We start from the raw sequence: 25,829 nt of genomic DNA on the forward strand, positions 1-25,829 counted from the left end.
AGTCAGCCCCAGGGTATGACAGAGGATGTGTCTGGCTGGCTCAGGGATGAGGCTGCCTCTGGAGGGGGCTGTGCTGTGGCGTAGGGGGACAGTGCCAGGGAGCTGGAGCCAAGGTTAAGGTGCTGCCAGGGCTGGGGTGGCTGCACAGCGGCTGGATAAGAAGGGGCACCCACATGGTGCACCCCCCCTCACTGCCCCTGTGCTGGCAGCAGGATCCTACCTGTTTTTCTAATCCTGAATTTCAAGCTCTCCCCTCTGGTCTCCCAGCAAGACACCACCCCCTTGCCCAGTCCTACCTTCCTCCCAACCCTCCTCCTCCTCACCCTTCATTGCCTGTGCTTCCCAGCTGCCCCATGTGGGGCTGGCACTGCTCTTGCCTCAAGGAAAGACCTGGCAGAGAGAGAAAAGGCTTCAACAGCAGCTTTATTTGGGGATTTTGCCTCAATTTCTGTTCCATCAACAAATCATGCCCCAAGGGGGAACCCTGGCCCAGATCCTACTGGCACAGCCAAGTGAGATGCAGAGACTGGGGGCAGCTGTGGAGAGAAAGAGAGATCCCCCAAAACCCCACACAGTGACAGGAGCCACAGTCCCAGTACTGGGGCAATGGGGCAGGCTTTCCCACCTGCACCCTTCTTAACTGACACCTGCCAAACACCCCTGCCAGCTGCACAGGGCTCAGCACAGTCTGTCCCAGCATCCTGGGTGATGCACACCCTGGGGGTGGCCACTGTCCCCCAGGCAGGGCACAAGGCCACTGTCATCCCACTGATGTATCAGACACTCCATCCAGTGGTGCCGTGTCCCCAGGCTGGGCCATTCAGCCACCAGCCACAGGGGCCAAACACTCGAGCAGGGAAGGGCCAAGCCAAGCCAGGGGGTCCTTGCAGCTGGAGCTGAGGGGTCCCCAGTGCTGACACTGGCTCCCACACAGGCAGCTGTGCAGAGGGACCATGTGCCTACCCTCAGCACCTCATCCCTGCCCTCACCCTCAGCCCCAAAATCCCTGTCCCCTCCTCGGGGCTTCCCAAAGGCCACGGCCCCCAGCCCCTGCTCCCATCTCTTTCCATGGAAGAGTCACAGCTCTTCCCTTTGCTGGGGTCATGCCAAGGGTGGGGGTCACAACACAAAAACAGCGTCACCCCCACAACCCTGGATGGCTCCAGCAGCACCCAGAGGCACTCCCAGCTCTTGGTGCTGCTGGGACAGGGCTGGGCACAACTGGCCGCATCACTTCTGGTTTCACCAGGCAGGAGAAGGATGCACCCGGTGTCCCCCTCCACACCCATCCCACGGGGCCACACACAGGGCATCACCAAACCGGGACTCACCATGTTTGGGCTTGCTCAGTGCCACCCAGCCACTGTGCCTGCAGGGCTAAAGGGAGCAGGGACACAGAGGATGGCATGCCCCCAGCCTTGGGGAGTGAGGGGAAGACACCCCAGTGCTTTGCCTCCTCCCGTTTTTGTTGGTCCTACACAAACACAGGTGGGGCAGCGTATGGGCAGGATGATGGTGCACACAAAAGCAGCCACCAGCCTGCACTGCTCAGGGAGCTGCGGTGGGCACAGGTAGAGGGTGAGACACACGATGCCACAGTGTGTTGGGTGGTGGGGGGTCAAGGTGGGGGCAGCCCAGGGGCTCAGATATTCTGGCAGCAGGGCGTTTGCCGGCCCTCCTGATGCGTGGGCAGCACCTGGATGGGCTCGATGGTGGTAGAGGGACCAAACTCTGACTCCGGCTGCCCTGTGATCTGTCTCTGGGACACGATGCGGTAGATCTCTGCCAGCAGAGAAAGAGGAAGTGAAAAAATTCTTTAGGTAAGCATTCCCACAAACACACAGCTCCAGGGGTGCAACTGCCCACCTCTCCACAGCCAAAGGAGCAGGATTCCAACCCAGATCCCACCCAGTACAGCCAGGCCCCCAGGGGTGTCCTGAAAGGACACAATGTCCAAAGCCATCTCTATTCCTGTCCCGCCCTTTCCTGGCTGCCCCTTACCTGAGAGGATGTTGTGGAAAGCTGTCTCCACATTGGTGGAATCCAGAGCAGATGTCTCAAGGAAGGACAGCCCATTCTTCTCTGCAAGAACAGTGTGAGCTCAGGTGGGTGCCATGAGCCCCAGCCAGATGGGATGGGACCGGACAGGATGGGAGAAGATACCTGCGAAGCTCCTGGCCTCATCGGTGGGCACTGCCCGCAGGTGCCGCAGGTCGCTCTTGTTGCCCACCAGCATGATGACAATGTTGGCGTCAGCGTGGTCCTGCAGCTCCTTGAGCCAGCGCTCTGCATTCTCATATGTCAAGTACTTGGCAATGTCATAGACAAGCAGAGCTCCCACTGCCCCCCGGTAGTACCTGAGGGACAGTGAGGGGACAGCGTCACAGCAGGGTCCCAGGCAAGGGCCACAGGTTGGGACCGAGAAAACTCACGCTGAGGTGATGGCCCGGTATCGCTCCTGCCCGGCCGTGTCCCAGATCTGAGCCTTCACTGTCTTGTTGTCCACCTGGATGCTCCTCGTGGCAAACTCCACCCCGATGGTACTCTTGCTCTCCAGGTTGAACTCATTGCGGGTGAAGCGCGAGAGCAGGTTGCTCTTTCCCACCCCTGAGTCCCCGATGAGCACAACTGGGGGGCACAAACACAGTGTCAGCTCTCCCAGCCACCCAGGAAAGGCACCCATCCCACAGCCAGGCAGGGATGGGAATCTCCTCATCTGCCCCCCCATCCAGACCCCACCTTCATCTTATCCAGGAGGAACTGGCAGGTGAGGGGTGAAGCAGAGCAGGACCAGCTGCCTCCACCCCTCCCAGCAGTATCACTGCTGCCTATAAATACCCCCTGAGAAAATTTCTGCCATTGCTGGGAAGTTGCCAGAAGTTTCTGTCCCTGGGGATGAGAAGGCACCATAAGCACTGATGTGCCCAAAATGGGCAGAAAACCAGGGTCAGGACCTGTGCAGGGAGAGCCAGGCCAGAGGCCAGACACAGCTGGGGCTCCTCTTGCCAACCCTGTGTGCCTTCCAACTGTGAGGGCACACTGGAAGGCTTAAAGACACGGTTTGAAAGGAAGCATCCTCCTCTGCTGCTGGTCCAGGAAGTCCCTGGGTGTGGGTTAAATGCATTTTCTGCCTGTCCCAGATCTGGCTGGTTCCTGTAAAACCTGGTGAAACAGGCTCTGGGGTGCTTTATCACACACCTCCCCAGTCAAGTTTGTTGAGTTAATGACTCAACAGGTTTTTGGTTTTATTTTTTAAGTTAGTTTTAATTCCCTCACTGCTGATGCTGTTCATTCCCCAGGTGTACTCAAACACTTCACCCGCTGGTGGGACGCATCTCCCCAGGGCTGGACAACAGCAGGGCTCAGGTCACAGCCATCCAGTGACCACGGTGGGGAGAACACAGGAACAGCAGCACTAGCAGAGGGCCACTGGGATGGCACACACTGCAGGAGCCTCAGCAAAGCACAGCCACACTCAGTCAAGGCTCCGCAGCTGCCTTCCTGCAAGGATGCTGCTCCGTGTCCTGGATAACCCCTCCCCACCAGCTCCAGCTTGTACACACGGCTCCCCTGCCTGTGCAAAGCCTCCAAGAGTGCAGCCACCCCCTTGACAAAACCCTCAGTGCAGGGCAGCCAGCAAACAGCCTGGCACCAGGAAGCCCATCAGGAAGTGGGACAGCTCTCTGGGATCCCTGAGGGAAGCTGGAAGGCACCGGAACACTGCTGGCAATCGCTGTGTCAGGACAGGCAGCGAATGAGGGAATGGCAGCTCCTCCACAGCATCACAGAAAGGTTTGGGTGGATGAGACCGTAAAGCCCATGTTGTTCCACCTCTTGGTTCACTAGACCAGGTTGCTCCAAGCCCCATCCAACTTGGCCTAGAACACTTCCAGGGATCCAAAGCCATGCAGCTGGGAGAGCTCTTGCCTGGGCATCGTACTCAAAGCACAACCCACATTCAGAGTTTCCCTCACACCAGGTCCCAGACTAGCTCCAGGGAGGAGGATTTTCCTGGGCAGCAGCCAGGGGAGGTGTGCAAGGAGCCAGGGGCTACCGGGACGCTGCTGGCTGGAATTACGTTGTGTCGGTGGCTAGAATTACTTGGGGCCTTGCAGGCAGGCCTGTGTGGGTAGGCTGACTCACAGCCACCCACTGGTGAGCTCACACCCTGGATTTTATGGCTCAGGAGGCTGTGGCATTGCCAAGATGTCCCTTTGCTCCCTCAGCACCTGTTTTGGCCACAGGAGACCGCAGGGAAGCCTGGCATGCACAGGGATGGGGGTACTTCATGGGGATGCTGGGCTTCCACAGGCTGAAACACCAACGTTGTGTCTCCTAGAGCCAGTCCCTGTCCCCCACCCTCCCCGTGCACAGCAGTGAGGTCAGAGCACGACCAGCACCAGGAAGGACAAGCCTGGATCTCTGGATCCTCTACTGCAGCTGGGGAGCAGCACGGCTTTCTCTGCTAGGCTCGATTGCTCAGCTCCCAGACGTGCTCCCCTCACCCAGTGCCGCAGAGCAGAGCGCCCAGGGGTGCTCAGGGGCCGGCACGGCACCCACAGAGTCCCACGGCCCAGCCTTCCCCACCAGCAGCAGCTGCCGTGGCCACAGCCACCCCTCCAGGGCTCTGCGCACTCGGGCCGGGGCTGCAGCCTCCTCCCGCAGCAGTGAGGGGCTGCTGTAATGAGCAGCAAGTAAGTAACAAACCATCAGAGCGCCTCTAGCAAACCCCCCGACCACGGCAGCACTTCAGCCCCAGCCTCACCAGTATCCGCCCTCCTTCCCAGCACCGCACCACAAGAAGCGCCGCTGCCGAGAATTGGGAGTTACATCCCAGTACGAGCCCCAGCTCCCAGTCCCAGTCCCAGCCGAGGGTGCTGCGGGGAGCCAGCCCGGAGGGCAGCGGGCTGAGCCCGGACACAGACCCACCTTTGAAGAGATAATCGTACTCATCGTCCTTGCCCCGCATCTCGCCCAGCACCGCAAGCCCGCTCCCACTGGGCTAACTGGGATTTCCGGACCTTATCCAGCCCTGGCAGGGGCTGTCCCCCGCCACCCATTGGTGGCCACAGCCTCTCCTGCTCCGCACCCATTGGCGGCCGGGGCTGCCCGTCAGCACCCAGGTGTGCTCACCTGGGCCAGGTAAGGGGGCAGGGACAGCCACCACCTGTGAGCGCTCCTGGTGGGGACAGCGATGACCACGGGCTCCACGCAGAACCGTGGGTGTGATGTGGAGCTGGGCTGGCACGGCTGGCGTGGTGCAAAGGGAAAATGAGCGAAGACACGGAGGATCCAGCAGGAATGACACGGTTTCCGAGGGGTTTCGGATAACTGGCAGAGGCTGCGTCATCGTTTGAACTGATAAAGTTCAAACAGGGGACCTAAACTGGGAAAGGCTGCGTGGGGAGGGAGCACAGGGAGAGCATGGCTTCAGGGCAGGAGGGAGTGCAAGGGGGGCATCGGGGTAGGAGATGGCACAGGGGAGCCGTGGCATCCAGCTGGGCTGCTTTGGAGGCCATGATCTTCAGCACATTATGAAGGTGGGGACCCGGGGCGTCGACCACAAACACGCAGGAATTCCAGCTGAGTAAATCTGCATTTCACAAGTCCTTTAATGATTGTGTCACGCCCGTGCTGGACACGGAGCTGCTCCCGGCCCCATGGCACTGGGCCCTGTGCTGAGCCCTGTCCTACCATGCAGAGGGGTGCCAAGCAGGCACCTTTGTTTGGTCCTGCTGCCACACGTGCCCCGTGTCTAGGGATGGGACAGATGTCTAGGGATGAGACAGGCTCAAGGGCTGAGTGCTGCCACTTCACACCCCAGGGCTTGGCTCGACTCCAGAGCAGTCCCTGGTGGGACAGACACCTGTTGGTCAGCCACATCCTCAGTGCACAGCACAGGGTGGCCCTACAGGAGCAAGCCCAGGGCCAGAGGCAATCAGAGAAGCTCCAGTAGCTGGCATCATCTTCCCAGAACCTCCTGGCTTCTTCCCCAGAGGTGCCTTGGGGGTGTCCTGGTCCCCTTCCCCGGAGGTCCAGAAGGGCTGAAACAATGCGTGACAGTGGCGATGCTAATCAGGGCTCAGCAAAAATGAAACAGAGAGAGAAGAGCTCATGGAACTGGCACTTCTCACTGTTTATGGCAGAATTTGGCCCCTGCCCAGGCTGCTGGTCCCCACTGCACCAGGACAGGAGTGGCACTGCAGACAGGGTGACACTAGCCTGTGTTGGTGGCCACTGGTGTGTCCTGGGGCTGTGGGGGTCCCGGGTTGCCCAGTGGCTCAGAGGGCCACACAGCACGGGCGCCTGTGGAGAGTTCCCGGGTTGCCCAGTGGCTCAGAGGGCCACACAGCACGGGCGCCTTTCCGCCTGTGCTGGGGCCATGCTTGCAGGGTTCTCACTGGCAAGTGACACCGTGTTGCTTTGGCTGCTCCTCTGCTTCTGCTTCTGCACTTTGTAGAAGATTTCTGCCAAAGAAAAAGTGTGTCAGCCAAGGCCCCCTGGGGATGCAGGGACAGCTTCAAGCCTGCAGCCCCCACTGCGCGCCCACAGCTCGGCACACCGGTGGCTCTCTTTCCCCTCTACGCAGCAGAGGGGTGACTTGAGGGGTGACAAGGGAACAGCTTCCACAAGTTGCATCCCTGCAGCACTTGGGGAACACCCTGTGCTTGGGCAATTTCCTCTTGCCCAACCTGGGATTAGTGCTTCACCCTGTTCTGGGGCTGGCAGCTCACTGGGCCAGGCTGGCTCAGCACAGCACTGCATGGCACAGCATGGCATGGAATAGCACCGCATGGCTTGGCATGGCTCAGCACGGCATGGCACAGCTCACTGCCCGGATGCTGCTGGCTGCCATTCCTGGAGAGCTGCTCTTGGACTCCATCCCTGGCCCCCCAGGTCCCCACAGCCGGTTTGGCAGGATGCTGGAGACACCAACTCATGAGCCCAGGACAACAGGAAGGAGACTGGAGATTATGGGGGAGAAGCAGCTCCTGGGGCTTCAGGGATGCCCAGGGGACATGAGAACAAAGCTTCAGGTATGGGAAGTGAAACACCCAGCACCAAAGGCTGAAAACCAAAGCAGCCAGAAAGACAACACCAAAAGACCTCATGAAGCTAACCCCAAACGGTTACTAACCCCAAAGTTCCCAAAGGAAGCTAACCCCAAATAGCTCAAGTGGAGCAGGGAGAGAAGTGCTGCACATCATCTGTCCAGCCCTGCATCCCTGGGAAAGGGACCCCACAATGCCCTGGGACTCTGCTGCATCACGGCACCAGTGCCTGTACCCTTCAGGATGGTCTCAAATGCTTCCTCAACATTGGTGGAGTCCAGCGCCGAGGTCTCAACAAACAGCAGCCCGTTGTTGTCTGCAAGGAGAGGAGCCCCCTGAGATGATGCAGACCCCAGTGAGGACATGGCTCCAATCTGGAGCACCTTTATTGATGTTCAGATGCCTGCACTGGTGCAGCTCCAAGCTGTTGGGGAGGTTCTCAAGCCCCCAGCCCTGTGGTGGGGTGCCAGCCTGTACCTGCAAACATTTTCGCCTCTTCCATGGGCACCTCTCGAGCCTGTGCAAGGTCGGTCTTGTTTCCCACCAGCATGACAATGATGCTGGCCTCGGCATGGTCGTACAGCTCCTTCAGCCAGCGGTCCACCACATCGTATGTCTGGTGCTTGGTGATATCAAACACGACCAGGGCACCCACAGCCCCCCGGTAATACCTATTACAGAACCCCATCATCATTCCATGCTCCAGATCCACCCCCAGCATCCTCAGCCATGGGGCTGAACCCAAATCCCAGGAGAAGCACGGATTTCAGGCCCCCCATCCTTACGCTGAGGTGATGGCACGGTAGCGTTCCAGTCCAGCAGTGTCCCAGATCTGAGCCTTCACCACGGCGTCTCCCACCAGGATTGTGCGCGTGGAGAACTCCACGCCGATGGTGGTGCGGCTGTCATGGTTGAACTCGTTGCGGGTAAAACGAGAGAGCAGGTTTGTTTTTCCCACCCCAGACTCCCCAATCAGGACGACTGTGGAAGGAAGCAGAAATCCCACTGAACTGCCTCAGCTACCAGCACTGGTTGCATGGGCATTGCTTGCTGTCCAGTCGCAGAGGCTGGGCAGATGTGCGGGTTTAACCCCTGGTGGGGTTGCTCCTTCAGCAAACAGGGGTCCCTGTGGGAGCCTAGCTGTGCTCCCTAGTGCTGGTGTGGCCCCAGAGCTGCTCAGTGGGGTCATGGCTACTGGGCTCTGGGCAGCAGGAGCAGGGCAAGGATGTTGGTGAGCCCTGAGCCACCCTGCTGCAGTGGGCACTCAGGATGGGTGGCACACCAGAGCCTGTCGGTCTCCACTTGCCCAGAGGGAGCACTAAGCTCCAGCAGAGCCCAGCCAATAGCACCTGGCAGAGACCAGGTGGGCCCAAGGAGCTCAGCATGGGTTGTGTGAGCCTGTGCCCACATTTCTCCAGCTCAGGTTTGACCCCCGTGTTCTTTGCACATGCCACTGCTCAGGTCACTGCAGCAAATGACCTGCAGCAAATGACTCTTCAATGCCCACTGCTCTCGGGGGTTACAGGCTTTCATGGCATTTTTGTCTCACACAGTTAGCCCCAGATTTCACACACCCCCCCATCCCACAACAGCAATTTGCCTGGCACAGCACACCTGCAGCCTTGGGGTGAGTGTGGATCTCCCCGGCTCTCTGTGGACCTTGGCGCTGCTCACCAGCCCTGGCCTCACTTCTGTCAGTGGTCGGTGCCTGCTCCCTTGTCCCCTGAGCCTCCTAGTGCTGACCCTGACCCTGGTGCCCATCCCAGCCGCGGGGGGAGTCAGCACCGTCCCAGGTCGGGACACAGCCACTCTAGGGAAGGGGCACCCTTGTTCCCTCCCCGCAGTTCCTGCCTTTCTGCTCCACCCCTTTTGGGGAAGGAGGGGGTCGCACCGAGCGCAGGACTCACCCTTGAAGACGAAGTTATAGTCCTCCTCGGCGCTGCCCATGTCGCCCGGCTGCCGCCTGCCCTCGCAGGGCCGCCTTGGGTTTCCTCCTTCCCGCTGCCGAGCCTCGAGCAGGCGGCGGGCCGGGCTCCCGGAGGCGCCGAGGGAGGACACGGAGCGAGCAGAGGTTCCTTTCTGTCGAGGAGCGAGCGGGAGCCAAGGGGGTCCAGGGGAGCGCGGAGGGTCTGGGACAGCAGCAGCGACAGAAGCCAAGCTGGCGACAGCGCGGCCGCTTGACTCAAGGGGTGGGACTGGGTGTCGCAGCACAGGTTGGGCAGGTAGTGTCACCTCTGGGACCGTCACGGGGCTGGAGGAGGAGCCAGGGCCTGATCCTGAGTGCGGGGCAAGCTGAGGCAGCGAGAACTGTGTGGGCAACACGGGCAGGGAGGGGTGCGAGGGCAGCGTGGGCAGGCGGGGGGAGCGTGCACAGGACAGCGGGGGCGACACGGGCAGCGTGCGCGGTGAAGGTGGCACGGGCGGGGACAAAGGGCTGCGATGGCAGCAAAGCAGACCGGGGCAGCATGGGCAGAGCAGGATGGCAGCGAGGGCAGCTGTGCCAGGAGCAGAACCCTCGCTCAGCCCGGCTCCCGCCGCTGTGAATGTTCCCTCGCCTCTGCTGCCATCGTGTGAAAGCCAGGGAAATTGGGACGGGAAGGAGCCCCCACCACCTCCAGCTATCCAGTGTGACCAGCAGGGTTGTGCAGGGGCTCGGCTGTTGTAACCTTTCTTCTTTGATAACAGCCCGTTGCAAATTCTTGTCTTTCCCCAGGGCAATTCCCAAACACTGCCCAGGCAGCCAGGTTTTGTTACCCCTCAGCTCCCCGACAAGAGACACGATGGACACAAGCATCAAACACTTTTATTACCCCAGCTTTTGTATTCCTGCCATTCTTTTTTTTTAAGACCACCCTAGAGCTCCGGGATGCTCATGGGGCCACTCACGCCCAGGTCATGCCAGTGACGGTGTCAGAGCCCAGTGGCACCTCAGAGCCCTCCACTGCCCCCTCACGATGCAGCCACCTGTGTGAGCGGCTCCTCCAGGTACTGGACCAGCGCCTGTGCCTGCAAGCAGAGAATGGCATCAGCCACACCCAGGTGGGTTTTGCAACTCTAAGTCTGCAGCCCTGCTGACCCTCCAGCCACCTCCCCATCAGCGTTACCTTGGCTTTCAGCATCCCAAATCCGACCGTCTCCTTGGCGTACATGCAGAGCAGCAGGTTTGCCACCCGTGTGATAGCCACTCGCCCCTCCTGCCCAGGGAGAAACAGCACCTGTTGCACCCCAGCTTGGCCTGGACCCCCAGCATGGTCCTGGCACCACAGCCAGGCCCCCAGGGAGGGCGGGGCAGGCCCCAGCCCCACGTACCATACAGTCCATGAGGATAAATTTGAGGTTGTCCTCATTGAATGCCTGGTGCCCATTCTTGTCATAGGCCACCCAGATGTTGCTGGCAATGGCTGCGGTGACCCTGGCATCAGTGTCACCATAACCCGAGTAGGCAAGCAAGGATCCCTCGTTGTTCAGCAGCCTGGAAAGGACACGGTAGGACAAACTAATGCCTCTAACACCAGACCCCCTTTCAGTACCAGGGGTACAGCAAACCCCCCACCCACTCCCAAGACACCCCCACTCTGCAGGGGTCTGGCAGGGGGTGGGGGGGCTTCACAGCCAGAAGGCTCTGCAGTGGCCCCAGGCCCAAGCAGGGCAGTGCAGGGCTGTGGTGGCTCTGTCTGTTGAAGCAGTGGGGCCTGCCACAGGCTGGGCATGAACCTGTGAGACAAACACTGTGCACAGCCCTAGCTCTGTGCATCACCCTTGCACTGTGCAGGAGGCATCCCAGCACCAGACATCAGGAACGGTGCGAGGCCTCGGCCCCACACACTGTGCACGGCCCCATCACCATCTATAGCCCAGCACCATGCAGGGGGTGAGGTCTCAATCCCATGCCTGCCTCTGGAAGGGGCCTAGTCTTCCCCAGGCAGGGACAGGGAGCATCCCTGGGCAGGATCAGGACAGGAGCAAGAAGCTTCTCCAGGCAGGGGCAGAAGCAGGGGCTGGGGGCAGGGGAAAGGCAGGCAGCGTCTTTGGGCTGGGGCAGCATTCTCAGGACAGGAGCAAGGAGCATCCCCCGATGCAGGGACAGGGGCAGGCAGCATCGCTGGGGCAGGGACGAAGGAAGCATGCCCGAGGAAGGTGCAGGGGCATAGGCAGGAGCAGGGACGGGGTCTGGGGCAGAAGCAAGGGCTGTAAGCAAGGGCAGGGGAACGATAGGCAGCATCTACCGGGATAGGTACAAGGGAAACATCCCTGGGCAGGGAAAGCACGTCCCCGCAGCGGCGTCACCTCGCATCAGGGCCCGCTCGGGGAAAGCCGCCCCCCGCCCGGCCCCCCGCACTCACAGCGTGCTCTGGACGCCGCCGGTGTTGGCCTGGCTGAGCACCTGCGTCAGGGCCTTGGGCCGCAGCATGGCCGCCGCCGGGACCGCGCGCCGGGGGTGGGGCTGGGGCGCGCGCCGCCGTCACGGGGCCGCGCCGGGCCCGGAGCATCCCGGGGGTTGTAGTCCCGCCCGAGCCCTGCCGGTGTCCCCGTGGGAGGGCGTCCGGGGGCGCCGGGACTCGACAGGGGCCTCGGCAGCAAAAGGGAGCACGGGGCAGGCGTGGGTCCTCGGTGACCGAGGCGATCGGGGATGTGGCCGGTTAAAGGGGAGGTCGTTGGGGGCACCGGTGGGGCCCTTCGGGCAGCATCCCCTCCCCGCTCTGCCCTCCCCTGCCTCTGGCCCCCTCTTTCCGCTCCCGTTGTGCCTCCCCCGCCCCGCTCTGTCCCCCCTCGCCCCCGCGCTGCCGCTGTCCCTCCGGGCCGCCGGGGGGAGCTGTCGTGGGCCGAGGAGCTGCTGTGGCGCCGCTCCCGGCTCTCTGTGGTGGCGGTGGCCCGGGCTGGCGGCGGGCGGTGAAGATGGCGGAGCCGAGTGGCGGGGGCGGCGGCGGCCCCGGCCCCGGGCCCGGCGGGGACGGCCAGGCGGGGCCCGGCGGGGCGCTCATCCGCGTCACCGTGAAGACCCCCAAGGACAAGGAGGAGATCGTCATCGCGGACGGCGCCTCCGTGCGCGAGGTGGGGGCGGGGACAGGTCGGGGGGGCGGAGAGGCCTGGGGGGGGGCTGTCGCGGGTGTTGAGGGGCGGGGGCGGCTGGTCTGGGGGGCTGAGGGATCGAGGAGTGGGGTGAAGGGTTTTTGGGAAGGGGCCTGAGTTTGGGGCGGGGAAGAATTTCGGGCGGGCTTGAGGAGCGGGGGAAGGGGGCTCTGGGCTGGGGGGGCACTCAGAGGGTCCAGGGGGCCTCCTGGAGACCCGGATCAGGGCTGGGACTGGCTTCGGGGTCAACCCTGGCCTTTCGGGGCACCCCGGACCTTTGGGCCTTACCGGAGCCACGGTGGGAGGGAGCGGGGAGATCTGAAGGAGGGCAGGTGCTGGAAGGCTTTGGAGGAGAAACAGTCCCGAGGGCGGGAGGTGATCTGGGGGGCTCATCTGTGGGAGGGGTCGTGGGTGTCGAAACCACAATAGTTGAGGGACTCGGAGAGCGGCTTTGGGGGTGGTGGCAGTGGGAGGGGTATGAAGGACCGGGGTGGGGTCTGGGGGCTTGGCCCGTGGGCTGGGCTGCGTGGGAGAGTGTTCCGCGAGCGGAGGTGTGGGAGAGGTGTTGGGATTGTGGGCAGAGCCGTATGAGTGCGTGGGGGGCTGCCGGGGGTGCAGCTGGGGGTCCTGGCGTAGGTCTGGACTTCTCTGGAGGCAGATTCCCCGGGTGAGGGGAGACGAGCCGGGCAGGTGTTTGGGACCAACGTTGGATGAGGTGGAGGAAAGGAAACATCGGCTCTTTCGCGGGTGCGCTGGCGGGGGGCTCTGCACCTGCTAGGGAGCGAGAGCAGGCTGGGATTGGTAAGAGCTGAGGTTAGCAGAGGCTGGGATTGGCAGGGGCTGGGTCTAGGGCTGGCCCTGGCATTGAGGAAGTGGCGATGCCCACTGGGACAAGGTGTCATGGGCTCTGCGCTGGGCTGGCTGCGTGCTTTGGTTGGCGTGTGAAGGGCCTGGCAGGGATCTCTGGGCAGCAGCCCATGGCGTGGGCAGGGGCTGTGCACGTGTGGCCCTCCTGATCCTTTCTGTCCGGAGAGCCCATTGGTACAGGGAGTGTAGAGTGAGGGCTTTGTGAGGGCAGGGCATAGGGCTGTGTGGGGAGAGACACAGACATGGTGATCTGGGACCAGGGCTGTGGTGTGCCCACCCTTGTTTTTAGAGTTCTGGTGCGAATGCTGAGAGCTCTGGCATGTGTTTCACTCTCCATCCTGGCCTTCCCCTCTGAGTCCCCTACAGTTTGTGTTTTCCAAGTGCAAGGCTTTATTTCCTCCGAATCAATCTGGGAAAGCCCTGGCAGGGCCAGCAGTGAGAGTCTTGCTTGCAGGTGTAAATCTCAGCACAGCACACAGTAAAGAAGAGGTGCCCATGCTCTGTGGCACGCTCACAGGGAATTCAGTTGCAGAAATAGGAATTGGAGAAGACCTAGTTTATTTCCATTGGCTGATAAGGGATTATTCCCTTTTCCATAGAGCTCTGTCCTGTATTAAATCAGAGTTCGGCTTTCCTTAGGAAAAAATCTCACATGAGCAGACGAAACCAGTCATTCAGGATAAATGGTGTGTTTGGGTTAGGTCTGAAGCACAACTGGTCTGGCTTTGGAAGCCTTCAGCTATTCTGAGGGAACGGCTCTGCTTTTTCTGAGATTTACTGCATAGTTTGTGATTTCAGAGCTTGTCTTTGCTTTGTTTTGGTTTTCATTAATACCTCAGACATTATCAGCAGCTGGTGACTTTGTGGTACCTTCATGGGCTCTGAGGGCTTGTCAGTTTCTTGTGGTGTTCCCAGAGTAGATGTGATCCCTGGAGCTTTATGTTACTGGTACCAGTCCTTTATCTGAAAAATGCTCTGTTTGTTTTTCAGTTCAAAGAAGAGATTTCTAGACGGTTTAAAGCCAAACAGGATCAGCTGGTTCTGATCTTTGCTGGGAAGATCCTGAAGGATGGAGACACATTGAATCAGCATGGGATCAAAGATGGGCTCACTGTTCACTTGGTCATTAAGACTCCGCAGAAGTAAGAGTTTGGTCTTGGGGGGGCTGGGGTCAAATGGGAATAACTGATTGTGATGATCCTGGTGAGCTTTCCCTGCCCCAGCTGTGCCACACAGCAATGGGGTTTGTCACTTGGTGTCATGGATAACACGGCTGTGATGGTGTATGGCAGATACCTGGAGGGGCTGGTCCTTTAACATTACTTGTGTGTGTGTCTTGGAAGAGCCCATCAGAAATGGATACTGGTTCTAGCAAACCAGCAAAAGTTGTAGAAAAAGTTTCTGACAAAAGAAATTACTTTCCCAGTGAATTGTTGCTGTAGAAGCCAGTACCTGGGTTTTCTGTCACCTGCTACATACTCAGCTCGGAGCCTGTGCTCAGGCTCTCTGAGGCGCCACAAGCGACACACGGCATGCGGAGCCCTGTGGGGCACCTGTGTGGCCCCTGGAGGCACAGCTGCACAGGCTGGTGCAGACAGGGGATGCTCCACGTCAGGAGTGTGCAGAGGCTCGGGCTGTGCAACAGACATGGGGCAGTGTGGGGGTTTGCTCATGTGGTGCTATGGGTGCACCTGGGGCAGTTTCCAGTGGGGATGTGGCTCATGTGCACCACAGGCCTCAGGCTGAGAACAGGACACAGGGCTGACCTCAGGGTCCTGCAGGTTTAGCTCTTCCCAGTACTTCCCAGAGGGGTGGTGGGCATGGGAGGATTTTGGGAATAGCTTCTTTGCTTTAGTTGCAGCCACATTTCATTGATCTTCACAGCCGTGCCTCAGGCTCCAGCCACAGTGTGTTTCAGCTCCTGGGGAGCTCCAGGGCTATGTCTCTGTGCAGTTCTGCTGTCCCCTGGGAGAGCTGCATTAATCAAGATTTTTTTTTTCCCCTGTTTTGTTTTTTTTTCCACCTGTTTTTTATAAACACAAGGAAGTATACTGCCAAGTTTGCAGCCTCTCCTTGGATTTTGCCTCTCCAGGTAGCCTGAGAGCCTGATGCTGTTTCCACTATAAATGTGGTATTGGTGAACCATTTCCAAAGGATGAATTAGAGCTGTACTGGGCTGCTCATTTTGCTCCTGCTAATAGTCCTAGATAAGTGCTTACTGAAGACATTACAGCCTCTTCCTGTGACAAGAGGCTGAGAGAAGCCAAGTGCCTTTCTCTAGCTTCCTTCTTCCTTTCTTGTTCAGCTTCCCATTTGCTTTGTTTCCCCAATCTTTGCCTCTGTCAGGCCACTGGTTTTCAGCAGCAGTCAGGTTAGTCTGGACAGTGGACAGGGACCTTCAAGGTTGATTTTTCAAGTTCTAGAAGAGTGAAAAAGGAAAGGGAGATAAAGGAAAGGAATAATTCTTGGTTTGGGAAAAAAAATAATCATGAAATTGTTCGTATTGTCAGAGGTATAATAGCATTATTGAGGTGAGTAAAGTGAATTTTGTGGTCTAATTTAATGAAAGCTCTTCAACACTAGTCCAAGACTCACTGTTATGACTGCAGAGGCTTCAGAAAATCTTCAAATGTTCTCTTTGAAATTCCTGTAACGCTTGAGGAGTAACTGTGGTAACAAGGTATTAACCTGGAATGGTGTATTCAGCAAAGATGATGTCCACTGCCTGCTGCATGGTGGCTTACAGCACAGTGCCTGTGTGGGTGTGTTAAAAGAAGCTCCAGACAACTTGTGTTGGAGCAGGAACCTTGCATCAAGGTGCAGCCAGTGGCAGAGCTGGGAATTTGGAGCCAATGAAATGTTCTGTGGCTTTGTGAGACAGGTGTGGGCTGCCTCATGCCTCAGTTTCCCTCTTTGTACAGTAATGCTGATGCTTCTTTTTGCCCCAGAAGCACTAATAGGAATATTCAGAAGTGAACATTGTTGTTTACCCCATGCACTAGCCCTGCTGTAACCTCCTGTGGTTTCTGTGGGAGCAGCAGAAGGATTTTCCTGTTTGGAGCACACTCATTGCTCAAGGATATGGCTGCAGTAAATAGTTCAGTGGCTTTCAAGGAAGAGCTGGATACAACTCAGGGTAAGACCCGTCCAGCCGCTCTGCGTGGGCCAAGACAGCATGTCAGGGGCTGCAGTGCATCAGGATGGGAGGCAGATTCCAGCAGACAGAAGACATCTGGGAGCACAGCTGTGGATCAGTGCAGGCAGAGATGGGATGGAAGCTGGGGCTGGCTGCTGTGGGGATGACTGGTGTGCTGGGAGCCCAGTTATCATGGGGTGTGCATCCTGTGTCCCTGCAGAGGACTCCCCATGCACTTCCTTGGTACCAGGAGTTTAATACTTTTTATACTTTGCAGGGTCCAGGATTCAACATCTGCTGCTTCTGCCCCCAGTGCTGCTTCTGCCCCGACTGCAACCCCTTCTTCTCCTGCTGCCCCATCTCAGCCCTCTACATCCAGCAGTGCTGGTCCGGACGCAGGGAGTGGCAGCAGACGGAGCAGCGGGTCGGGGACCCTGGGAGGTCCTGGAGACGGAAGCCCCAACAGTGCTGCGTCCATCCTGTGTAAGTGGGGGCTGTGAGAAGGAAGGATTTTCTGGGATTAGACCAAAGAGTTGGGGTTCTTGACCCCTGTTGTTGTCTCTGCTTGTCGTGGGCTTTGCGTGAATCACTCCCATGGCACACCTCTGTGTCCCTGCTCAAGGAAATGCCACTCAGTGGTGTGTGTGTGTGTGTAGGGATGTCCTTACTCAGATCTGGCTGCCATAGAAATACAGGATGCCCCTGGATTTGTGGGGATGCAGTTCAGCTAATGGGCCTGTCCTTTTTTGCAGTTGCTGACAGTTACCGACTCACACCTTTCTTCCCATGTGTTGTTCCCTCTCCAGCTGGCTTCGGTGGCATCACTGGGCTGGGCAACCTTGGGATGGGCTCTGCCAACTTCATGGAGCTCCAGCAGCAGATGCAGCGGCAGCTGATGTCCAACCCAGAGATGCTTTCCCAGATCATGGAGAATCCCTTGGTGCAGAACATGATGTCTAACCCTGACCTCATGAGGCAGATGATCATGGCCAATCCCCAGATGCAGCAGCTCATGGAGCGAAATCCAGAGATAAGCCACATGCTCAATAACCCTGAGCTCATGAGGCAGGTGAGTCACACCAGGGCTCAGTAAAAAGTGTTGAGAAGAGTCTTTGTGGACCAACATCAGTGTCTGTGCTGCAGAGGAGGAGTGGGGATGCCAGAGCAGTGGTTTTGGAAATCTCTTTGTTCCTGTTGTGAGCTCCCAACAAACAGATCATGGTCTTGAGTTATGTGAATACTGATTACTCAACCCACATCCTTGCAACTCTTACCTCCCTTTCAGAGCTATTGAATCCATGGTGTATTGGGGAAAAAAGGGATGCTGGAATTTTCCTAATATGCTGACCACAAGGCTACTGTGTTGTGATTCAGGAATGGGAGTAAAAACAGTGCTGGAGAAGTGAAGCTACCATAAAAGCTCTTTGTTTCTCTCTAGTTCTCTTGATGGATTACATAGAGACTCCAGAGCTGTACAGTGAGTGTTTCACTACCTGCGTCAGTGGGGAGCACTAGTGGAGGCTGGGATCCCAGAGGGCTCTCATTTTTCCCAGAACAGAGAGGATCTGAGTCCAAGAGGGCTGGCTGTCTGGAAGACCAGAGGTTCATCAGAGGGAATCCTTAGGGATCAGCGAGAATCTGGGTGTTAACAGCCATTTACAGGACTCTGCTGTTTCCTGGGAAGGCTTGTCAAGAGGATAGTGCTGAATGGGCCTAGTTTCCATCTGCTTCTCAGTTATTCTGCTTTCAGCTGTGTCAACCATACATGAAATTCCAGAGCTGCAGGACTAAATTATGAATAATCTGTACTTAAGAGGTTCCTCAAATGAGACCTGGATATTCTTTGTGCAGGGGAGAGCCATCAAAAGTCTGGAGAGGGTGGAAGAACCCACCTTCCTGCTTGTTGTATGTAGTCCATCCAGTCTGTGTGGGAGCATATAGGTGTTGGATGTTTGGATATCCTGATACTGCTTAGGAACAGAACAGTTTCATTGAGCTGAACCAAGGCTGAGAAGGAGGAGAGCTGAGCAAGGCTGGGGAGGAGCCTGGATCCCTGGGCTCTCTTTGCTTGGATAAATGATCTCTCTGCTCTCTGCCTGTGAATAGGGTTTAATTATCCTATCTCTCCTGGGAGCTAAAATTTAACTCTTTCAAGGCTTTGCTGCTGACCAGGCTCTTGATCCACTCTGGCCCTTCAATGGTGCATGTGGGCCTGAGCTTTCCACTTTTTCCTCCTTCTCCCAGACGATGGAATTGGCTCGTAACCCTGCCATGATGCAGGAGATGATGCGGAATCAGGACCGTGCTTTGAGTAACCTCGAGAGCATTCCAGGAGGATACAATGCCCTGCGCCGGATGTACACGGACATCCAGGAGCCCATGTTTAGTGCTGCCAGGGAGCAGGTATTGGCTGCGTTCCTGTGAGTGGGGTGTAGTGTGGGAAAAGGGTCTTGACCTGTCCCCTGTGCTGATGGGACAGTTATCCTAGAGTGTAGCTCTTCATTCCTCCGCTCCAGTGCAGGCACTGGCCAGAGAACATGGTGCAGTGCCTCTCATGACAGGGGTTGAGGTGTTGGAGAGGCCTGCTCTGGCTCCTCCAGTCCCCCAGCAGGCTGGATGCCAGCCCTGACCATAGGCAGGCCCTGTCACTGTTAACACAGCCCTCTGCTCACTGGATTAGCTGGAGCTCGATGCCTTCGGAACGGAGCTGGCTCAGATCCAGTTGGCTGGTAGTGCAGGAGAAGAGAGCACAGGTCTGGCTGCAGAGGGCTCTGCAGGCATATTCCAGTCCAGCATTACCTACTGCTATGTCTGGGGGGTGGCTTTACAGGGACATTTTGAAGCCCTGCATTTGGGAGCTGAATCTGGGGCTGTGGCCGCTCCTGAGCCTGGTCTTTTCTCAGTGAGGTGTGTTGTGGATTGCAGATTTCTCAGGAGGCAGATCATGGCACGTGTTTAGCAAATTCTGGACTTGGCTGAATATGATCGGCTGTTCCCTGGCTCGCTCAGTGCTGGGGTTGGTCTGCTGGGACTAACTGATTCCATCTGTTTCTTCCTTTTTTTCTCCCTAGTTTGGCAACAATCCTTTCTCTTCCTTGACGGGGAATTCTGACAGCTCGAGCTCTCAGCCTTTGCGGACAGAGAACAGAGAGCCACTGCCAAACCCCTGGAGTCCCACACCCCCTGCTTCCCAGAGTCAGGCACCCAGCAGTGAAGGGAGCACAGGCTCGGCAACCACCCAGGGCACCCCGACTGTATCCAACCCCTTTGGGCTGAATGCTGCCAGCATCGGCGCTGGTACGTAACGGAAGAACCAGAGGGTGCTGCTGGCTGAGCAGGTCACCCAAGCTTCCTTGGAGGGCCAGTTCCTCTGGAATTTGGGCCCTGTCCTCTGCTGCTGCTATCCAGAGGAATGGGTCTAGCCTACTTGGAGATAGATGAATTATTGTGATACACTTGTTGGATGGCTCCTTTGGGAACTCTGCTGTCCCTGAAGCTCTCAAGAGAGAATCCACGTGTTCACTGCTGGCCAGGGGGTGGAGTTCAGCCAATGCTGTCACCTATCCCATTGTGTTTCAGGCAATGCAGTGGTGCTCAGGCTCATCAGGGATCTTCCTTTGTCTTCCTTTCCCCTCGCAGGCATGTTCAACAGCCCAGAGATGCAAGGACTCCTGCAGCAGATTTCCGAAAACCCTCAGCTGATGCAGAATATGATCTCTGCCCCATACATGCGGAGCATGATGCAAACTCTTGCCCAGAACCCGGACTTTGCAGCGCAGGTAAAAGTGTTACAGTTGTCAGCTGTTGCCAGGCAGGCCATGAGCTCAGTGTGAGGTCAGCCTGCTGCTGGGGTCGGACTGGTTCCTCTTGCAGACACTGGAGCAGAGTGAATACACAGTTTAGTTGTATTTCTCGACAGCCTGAAGGCAGCCCCAGCTCTGAGCCCTGTGTGTTTGCAGAGCCCCTAACACAAGAGGTGGCTCCCAGAGGGACATGGGAATGTGCTTCTTTGCCCGTGGCCAAGTGGCCCCTGTTCAACACTGTTGTCAGGAATTGAGCTGTCCTGTTTCGATACCCCTTAGCAGGGGAGGATGTTGAAAGCCCAGGGAGGGAGTCAGGGGCCCCATGACTGACCTGTTCTTCATGGCTTAGTTGCATAGGGTTTAACAGCAAGTGGCAGCAACCCTCTGATCCTACCTACATGTGCTGTCTCTTGCTAGATCATGGTAAATGTCCCCCTCTTTGCTGGGAATCCACAGCTTCAAGAACAGCTCCGCCTTCAGCTCCCTGTCTTCTTGCAGCAGGTAAAGGCCTCTGGCTGGCCCTGTGCTGCCCTCAGCCCCTGGCTCCAGAGCTTCTCCCCGCACTGTGGGACAGTCAGGATCTCAGCTGCTTGACTGAGTGCACTAGGAAGCATGTGGGCTCGGGGGGCTGGGCTGAGGAAGGAAAGGGGTTGCACAGGGGAGACACAGAGGAAGAACTTGGTTAGACAAGGTAGTCTGGATTAACTCATCTGAATTACTGAAAGGTGGACTCCAGATTAGGCCTGTTAAGCTGCTTGGCACCCCTGTGTAGACCATCTCTCGCTGTGTTGAGTTTACAAAAAATACACAGCTAATTGTGCTAAAGCAGCTGGTTCTCAGGTAAATCAGAGCCCAAAGGCATGTGTCCCCAGTTCTAATCTGATTCACCCAGTTCATTCAGGAAACCTGTTGTGAGCTCTGTGAGTATTCCTGCAGGTGAGCCCTGCAGTCTGGAGCCTTGGAGGAGGATCCAGACACGAAGGCCAGCATTGGCCACAGGCAAGAGGCGCAGCTTGGCGCTGGCTCAGGTGTGACAGTGGTGGAGCTCTGGCTGCCTGAGCTCTCACTGGTTGGTACCGTGGTGTCTCTCTGCCTTGGTCCCCAGATGCAGAACCCGGACTCCCTGTCCATCCTCACCAACCCCCGCGCCATGCAGGCCCTGCTCCAGATCCAGCAGGGACTCCAGACGCTGCAGACGGAGGCCCCCGGACTAGTGCCAAGGTACAGACACTTCAGAGTGGGGCCGTGCAGGCAGAACTGCCATGCCCAGTACCAGCAGGCAGAATTCATCTGCCTGTGGATTCATCTGGGAGATCTGCTTAGGGTGCTCTGTCACTGGGACTTGTGTGGGTGTGTGTGCCTGCTGGCCTCTCTGAGTGAGCTAATTAGCACTTGATGCTTGCTTGTGCTTCACTGGAAGTCCTTGACCCTTTCTTTTTGGAGAAGATGTTTGGAATGCACTTGTTCCTTCCCCCATCCTTTGTTTGCTGCATTTGGTGTGGACTGAACTCAAGAATTTTATCTCTGGAGAACAGTATGAGATGGACAAACACAAGGCTGGGTGGGTGTGCTGGGGCAGGCTGATCTACTGGCAGCCCTGAGCTCTCTGCTCACTGTAACCGGGAGTCATGCTCCATCACAGCAGTTCTCTGCAGGCTTCTGTTAGCTCTGCTCACTCCCAGTGCCATGTGTGACCAGAACATGGATGCAGCCTGTTCAATTTTCACAGCTGCCCTGTAGCAGGGCCTTCAGTGAGGGCCAGCCTGGTTTCACGTGCTGGTTGCCCTGCTGGCCCACTCTGGTGGGGTTCCCAGAGTGCCAGTGTCACCCTGAGCACGCCCTGCCTTTCTCTGCAGCCTCGGCTCCTTCGGCATGCCCCGGATGCCCCCGTCCTCCACAGGAGGAAGCACAATCCCGGAGAACCCCGTTCCCTCTGCTTCGACGCCGGCCAGTGCCTCTCCAGCTGGGGGTGGTAACCCTCAACAGCAGCTCATGCAGCAGATGATTCAGCTGCTGGCCGGAGGAAGCTCTCAAGTACGTAACACCCAGTGGGTGCTGGCATGGGCAGGGAGGTCTCCAGGGGTTTCCCCACCTCACCCCACTCAGGGGATGTGGTCCCCCAGCAGTCTCTTGTGGCTGTGCTACTCTAGGCCAGGTTTGGTGTTGGGGTCTGGCTGACTCTTTGGGGTGTTGAATCCTTTGAGAGGTTTAAGCTCAGTGTGCTGGGGATCCTTCTCCTTGCACTGCTGCCACTGTCAGTACCAAACCAGGACTCTGGTGTGGCTGCTGTGTCACAGCCCAAGGGGACATGGAGACTGTCCCCACACGAGCCTGAAGCTGAGCTCGGAGTTCCTGCACAGCCAAGGCTGCTGGCACTGCCCGTGCTGGAATGCTGCCTGTGCTCTCTGTCTCCAGGTTCTCTGTCCTTTCCCTCACAGGCGCAGAGTCCCGAAGTGCGATTCCAACAGCAACTGGAGCAGCTGAATGCCATGGGCTTCATCAACCGTGAGGCCAATCTCCAGGCGCTCATCGCCACCGGTGGGGACATCAACGCAGCTATCGAGAGACTGCTGGGCTCCCAGCCTTCCTAAACTCTGTCCTGCTGCCCCACAGACGTCAGCACATGCATCCATACACATGCACAGGGGATCTTTCCGGAAAGCCCGCCATCATTTTCATATCTGACAGCTGTCCATGTATTTAAAACAAAAAGATACAGCTTAACCCCTGACCTTCCTACTAAGTTAAGATTTCATGTTGAAATGCTCTTTAACTGGCTTGTATGTGGATTCCAGTTCTCATCGTGGCCACAGAGACTTCAGATGTGTATTTTTTCCTAAATATGCCCTGTCTCAGACACTCTTATCTCTCTCTCTCTAGATGGTAGAGGCGATACTTCTAGTTACTTACCTGAATGATTGTGTTTTGAGTAGCTTGATTTTAACTGTACATGATTCCTCCCCTAGCCCTCCTTTCAGGCAAATATTTAAAAAATTGAGCCAAGTTTGGGGATTGGTTATTTCTCTCAGCATCTTATTGGGAATGGATCAAAAGAAAAATTGAAATTATCTGAGAATTTCTGATGTCATTTGTCTTAATGTTTCCTGGGATGAACCAAGCTCGTGTCCCTCACAGGTGCCTCCAGTCTCCTGGTAGAGGGTTAATGGGTGCAAAACCTGCATTTGAAGTGTGGCCTCTTTACACTCTGGGGGTGGTGTAACGGAGCCCAGGGGTGTGCAGCGACCAGGTGTGCAGTTCTTAAGCTTGAGTTGATGGTGCTGTGCAGAGGAAGGTGTTCAGAAGGTGTGTTTCTGCCCAAGTCATGTGGTTCCTGGTCAGAGGCGTCCAGGGGCATTGACTTCTATGCTCACTGGGCTCATTTCTAGAAGTGTGAAAACTAAAAAGGAAATGGAAAAATAAGCTAACGGTCTTTTTGCTTCACTGGAAAATGTTGAAGTTCGTGTTCTTCCCAGTTCAGATCCATCCTCCACCCCCCCTTCCATTCTGGTGTGTTTGAATGTTCTGACTGTCCAGGAGACTCCCCAGGACCAGCAGAGTGGTATTTCCCAGGAGCCTCCATGGCTGTGTAATTTGCATACACCATTTTTATCAAAGGAGAATAAATGCGCACAACCATCTGTCTCCCTGCATCCCTGTCTCATCCTTGCCTGCCTTGGCTCAGCTGGGCCAGTTCCCAGTTACTTGGGATTAATCTGTCTTATCCTGTTCCCGGTGCTCAAGGCAGGCTTGGGGGTGTTGGGCTCCCTCCCCACCTGGCTGGGCTGCCTGCCTTCATGGCCAGGAAACCTTTGACACTTCAGGAATGTTGGTCCTAAAGTGTCGGTGTGGAAGCTTCCTTTGAATTAGAATTGTCAATTAGCAGCTGTTGGAACTGTTGAGAGCTGGGAGTCAGTGTTATGTGATGGTTTTAAGTTTCTTTCGGTGTGGGAGGATTGGGCAGAGAGGGAACAGGAGGTTTGCTGCATACCTGTAAAACCAGCTGCACCCAGCTGGCTCCATAGCTGGAAGTGGGGATCGATGGGTGTTCGTGTTGCTGAGAGTGTAGGTGGTGCTGCTGGGGAAAACATGGGGCTGGAAACACTCCTGCCGCTGTGTGTGCATCCTAATGAGACTGCAGTCCCTTGGAGGAGGATTTAGAAAGCAGCTTTAACCTCTTCTGGAGGCTGTGCACAAACATGGGGACTGCTTTGTGCAACCTCTCCTCCAGTGTGTGAAGCTTGCACAGAGCTGTGTAAGGATGGGACTGGAGGTCCTGATTGGCCCTGGCAGGGTCAGAGCTCTTCCTAAATGTTACTGATTGGCCCCTTTGCAGCTCAGAATGGGCTCCTAAAAAGACCTGTGAGGCTCGGGAATCTCTTCAGTGTCCCTTGACAGCGCTAAAGTCTGCATCCCTGCACAAGCCAGCTCTTGTAAGGAATGTGCTTGTGGGAGGATGGATGGTGCAAGCAGGGAAGGGAGGGTGCAGAGGTGGTGCACAGGGTCACAGGGAGTGGGGATATACTCCCATGGTGAGTTTGAACCTCTGAGGAGCAAAATTAGTCCCACCACTCTTTCTGGCCAGGCAGAAATTGTCCTTCCACCCCCTCAGTGTGTCAGCAAGGTGTGACATGGTGGTGTCAGTCACCACAGTGCAAGGGATCTGTGTGTGTGAGAGGATCTGTGTAGGAACAGGGACTTGGAAGAACGGAGCAGTTTGGTGTCTCCAAAGCTGGCTGGAAATAAATCCCTGCATGGTGGAAGAACCTTGCTGCAGTGTGTGCAGATGGCTGTGAACCACTGAGGAGAGTCCACAGGAATTTGAGTATCCCAGAATGATTTGGGTGGGAAGTGACCTCATAGTTCACCTCATTCCAACCCTCTGCCATGGACAGGGATACTTTCCACTATCCCAGGTTGCTGCAAGCCTTGTCCAACCTGGCCTTTAACATATCCAGGGTAGCCACAGCTTATCTGGGCCAGGGCTTTACCACCCTCACAGGGAAGAATTTCTTCCCAATATCCAGCATAAGTCTTCCCTCCTCTGGTTTAAAACCATTTCCCCTTGAGTCATCAGTATCTGTCCATATAAAAAGACTGTCCATTATTTTCACAAGTTCCCTTTAACTCCTGCAAGGCCACAAAACTCTCACAGGTCGTCCAGTCCTTGGTGTCTCTTGCTTGTTTAAGTGGGAAAACACATTTCTCTTGTCTCTTCACATCGTAGCATCTGCTCTTGTGCCACTTTGGGATCATTCCTCCCCTGCTGCCAGCCCACCAGCCAAGATGCTAAAATAGAGACACGGGGCAGCCTGCAGCCTCTTGTGTCCATCTGATGCCACCTCCCGGCCCCAGCAGTCTGGCAGAGCTGCCCATTCCACACTGCTCCAGGGGCTTTGCTGTACTGCAAAGGAGAGTTGGGAGGGTCGGGACACAGCGAGGCCGGGATCACTGCGAGAGAGCTGGGAGGTGAATGCAGCTGGGTCTGCTCTTTGGTACCCATGGGGGATGCAGATCCGGCCTTCCCAGACTCCGGAGAAAAAGGTGCTTTGAAGACTGGTGAGAAGGAGCCTTTTAGTGAAACCCTTAATCCCCTCCAGAGCTTTCCCTAATCCCTGCTAATGTGCTGTTCAAAGGCTCGCTTCTGAAGGAACAACTGCACTTTCTCACTCCCATATCTCTCCTTCCCCATGGAATTGCCCAAAGGTGTTCTCACTGACTGTTTCCTCTCATTTTACTCTGATAAATAGAATTAATTATTTTAAAACATAATGAAAAAAGGAGGAATTTCTGCAGCAGGTAGTGGCAAATCTGGCTGATTGATTGGGAGAGATTTCTGCTGTCAAGGATATATTTTCACTTCATTCCTCCCCCTTTCCCTGGAGGGGATCAGCAGGCTTTTCT

The 25,829-nt window shown here is 56.8% G+C and overlaps 4 protein-coding genes across 6 annotated transcripts; 1 reads left to right on the forward strand and 3 right to left on the reverse strand.

The window, feature by feature from the left end:
- Nucleotides 1–404: 404 nt before the first annotated feature.
- LOC102101626 (ras-related protein Rab-11A-like) lies at nt 405–5,027 on the reverse strand. The gene is made up of 5 exons (XM_014260844.2): nt 4,930–5,027; nt 2,433–2,628; nt 2,164–2,357; nt 2,002–2,082; nt 405–1,782 (listed from the first exon to the last, which is right to left on the reverse strand). The coding sequence occupies exons 1-5, from the start codon at nt 4,967–4,969 to the stop codon at nt 1,643–1,645; spliced, it is 651 nt and encodes a 216-aa protein (XP_014116319.2). The 5' UTR covers nt 4,970–5,027; the 3' UTR covers nt 405–1,642.
- Nucleotides 5,028–5,594: 567 nt separating this feature from the next.
- On the reverse strand, nt 5,595–9,375 carry RAB25 (RAB25, member RAS oncogene family). 2 transcript variants are annotated; one of them, XM_005532293.3, is made up of 5 exons: nt 8,960–9,375; nt 7,838–8,033; nt 7,530–7,723; nt 7,288–7,368; nt 5,595–6,467 (listed from the first exon to the last, which is right to left on the reverse strand). In XM_005532293.3, exons 1-5 carry the CDS (start codon nt 8,997–8,999, stop codon nt 6,337–6,339), a joined length of 642 nt encoding a protein of 213 aa, XP_005532350.1. In that variant the 5' UTR covers nt 9,000–9,375; the 3' UTR covers nt 5,595–6,336. The 2 variants fall into 2 exon arrangements, with proteins under 2 accessions (XP_005532350.1, XP_087924606.1); XM_088068480.1 differs by having other exon boundaries at nt 7,276–7,368.
- Nucleotides 9,376–9,837: 462 nt separating this feature from the next.
- LAMTOR2 (late endosomal/lysosomal adaptor, MAPK and MTOR activator 2) lies at nt 9,838–11,500 on the reverse strand. The gene is made up of 4 exons (XM_005532291.3): nt 11,396–11,500; nt 10,362–10,524; nt 10,157–10,246; nt 9,838–10,058 (listed from the first exon to the last, which is right to left on the reverse strand). The coding sequence occupies exons 1-4, from the start codon at nt 11,461–11,463 to the stop codon at nt 10,002–10,004; spliced, it is 378 nt and encodes a 125-aa protein (XP_005532348.1). The 5' UTR covers nt 11,464–11,500; the 3' UTR covers nt 9,838–10,001.
- A 433-nt stretch (nt 11,501–11,933) lies between these two features.
- Nucleotides 11,934–23,570, forward strand: UBQLN4 (ubiquilin 4). Of its 2 annotated transcripts, XM_005532290.3 has the most exons (11): nt 11,934–12,104; nt 13,980–14,131; nt 16,403–16,608; nt 16,932–17,194; nt 18,370–18,528; nt 19,197–19,422; nt 19,765–19,904; nt 20,346–20,429; nt 21,034–21,149; nt 21,785–21,962; nt 22,367–23,570. In XM_005532290.3, the coding sequence occupies exons 1-11, from the start codon at nt 11,949–11,951 to the stop codon at nt 22,517–22,519; spliced, it is 1,833 nt and encodes a 610-aa protein (XP_005532347.1). In that variant the 5' UTR covers nt 11,934–11,948; the 3' UTR covers nt 22,520–23,570. The 2 variants fall into 2 exon arrangements, with proteins under 2 accessions (XP_005532347.1, XP_014116378.1); XM_014260903.2 differs by lacking the exon at nt 20,346–20,429.
- The last annotated feature ends 2,259 nt before the right edge of the window (nt 23,571–25,829 follow it).

This window comes from Pseudopodoces humilis, chromosome 31, assembly GCF_049639895.1.
Source record: "Pseudopodoces humilis isolate 2021_Gansu_Grassland_sample_001 chromosome 31, ASM4963989v1, whole genome shotgun sequence".
In the NCBI taxonomy this organism is placed as follows: Eukaryota; Metazoa; Chordata; class Aves; order Passeriformes; family Paridae; genus Pseudopodoces; species Pseudopodoces humilis.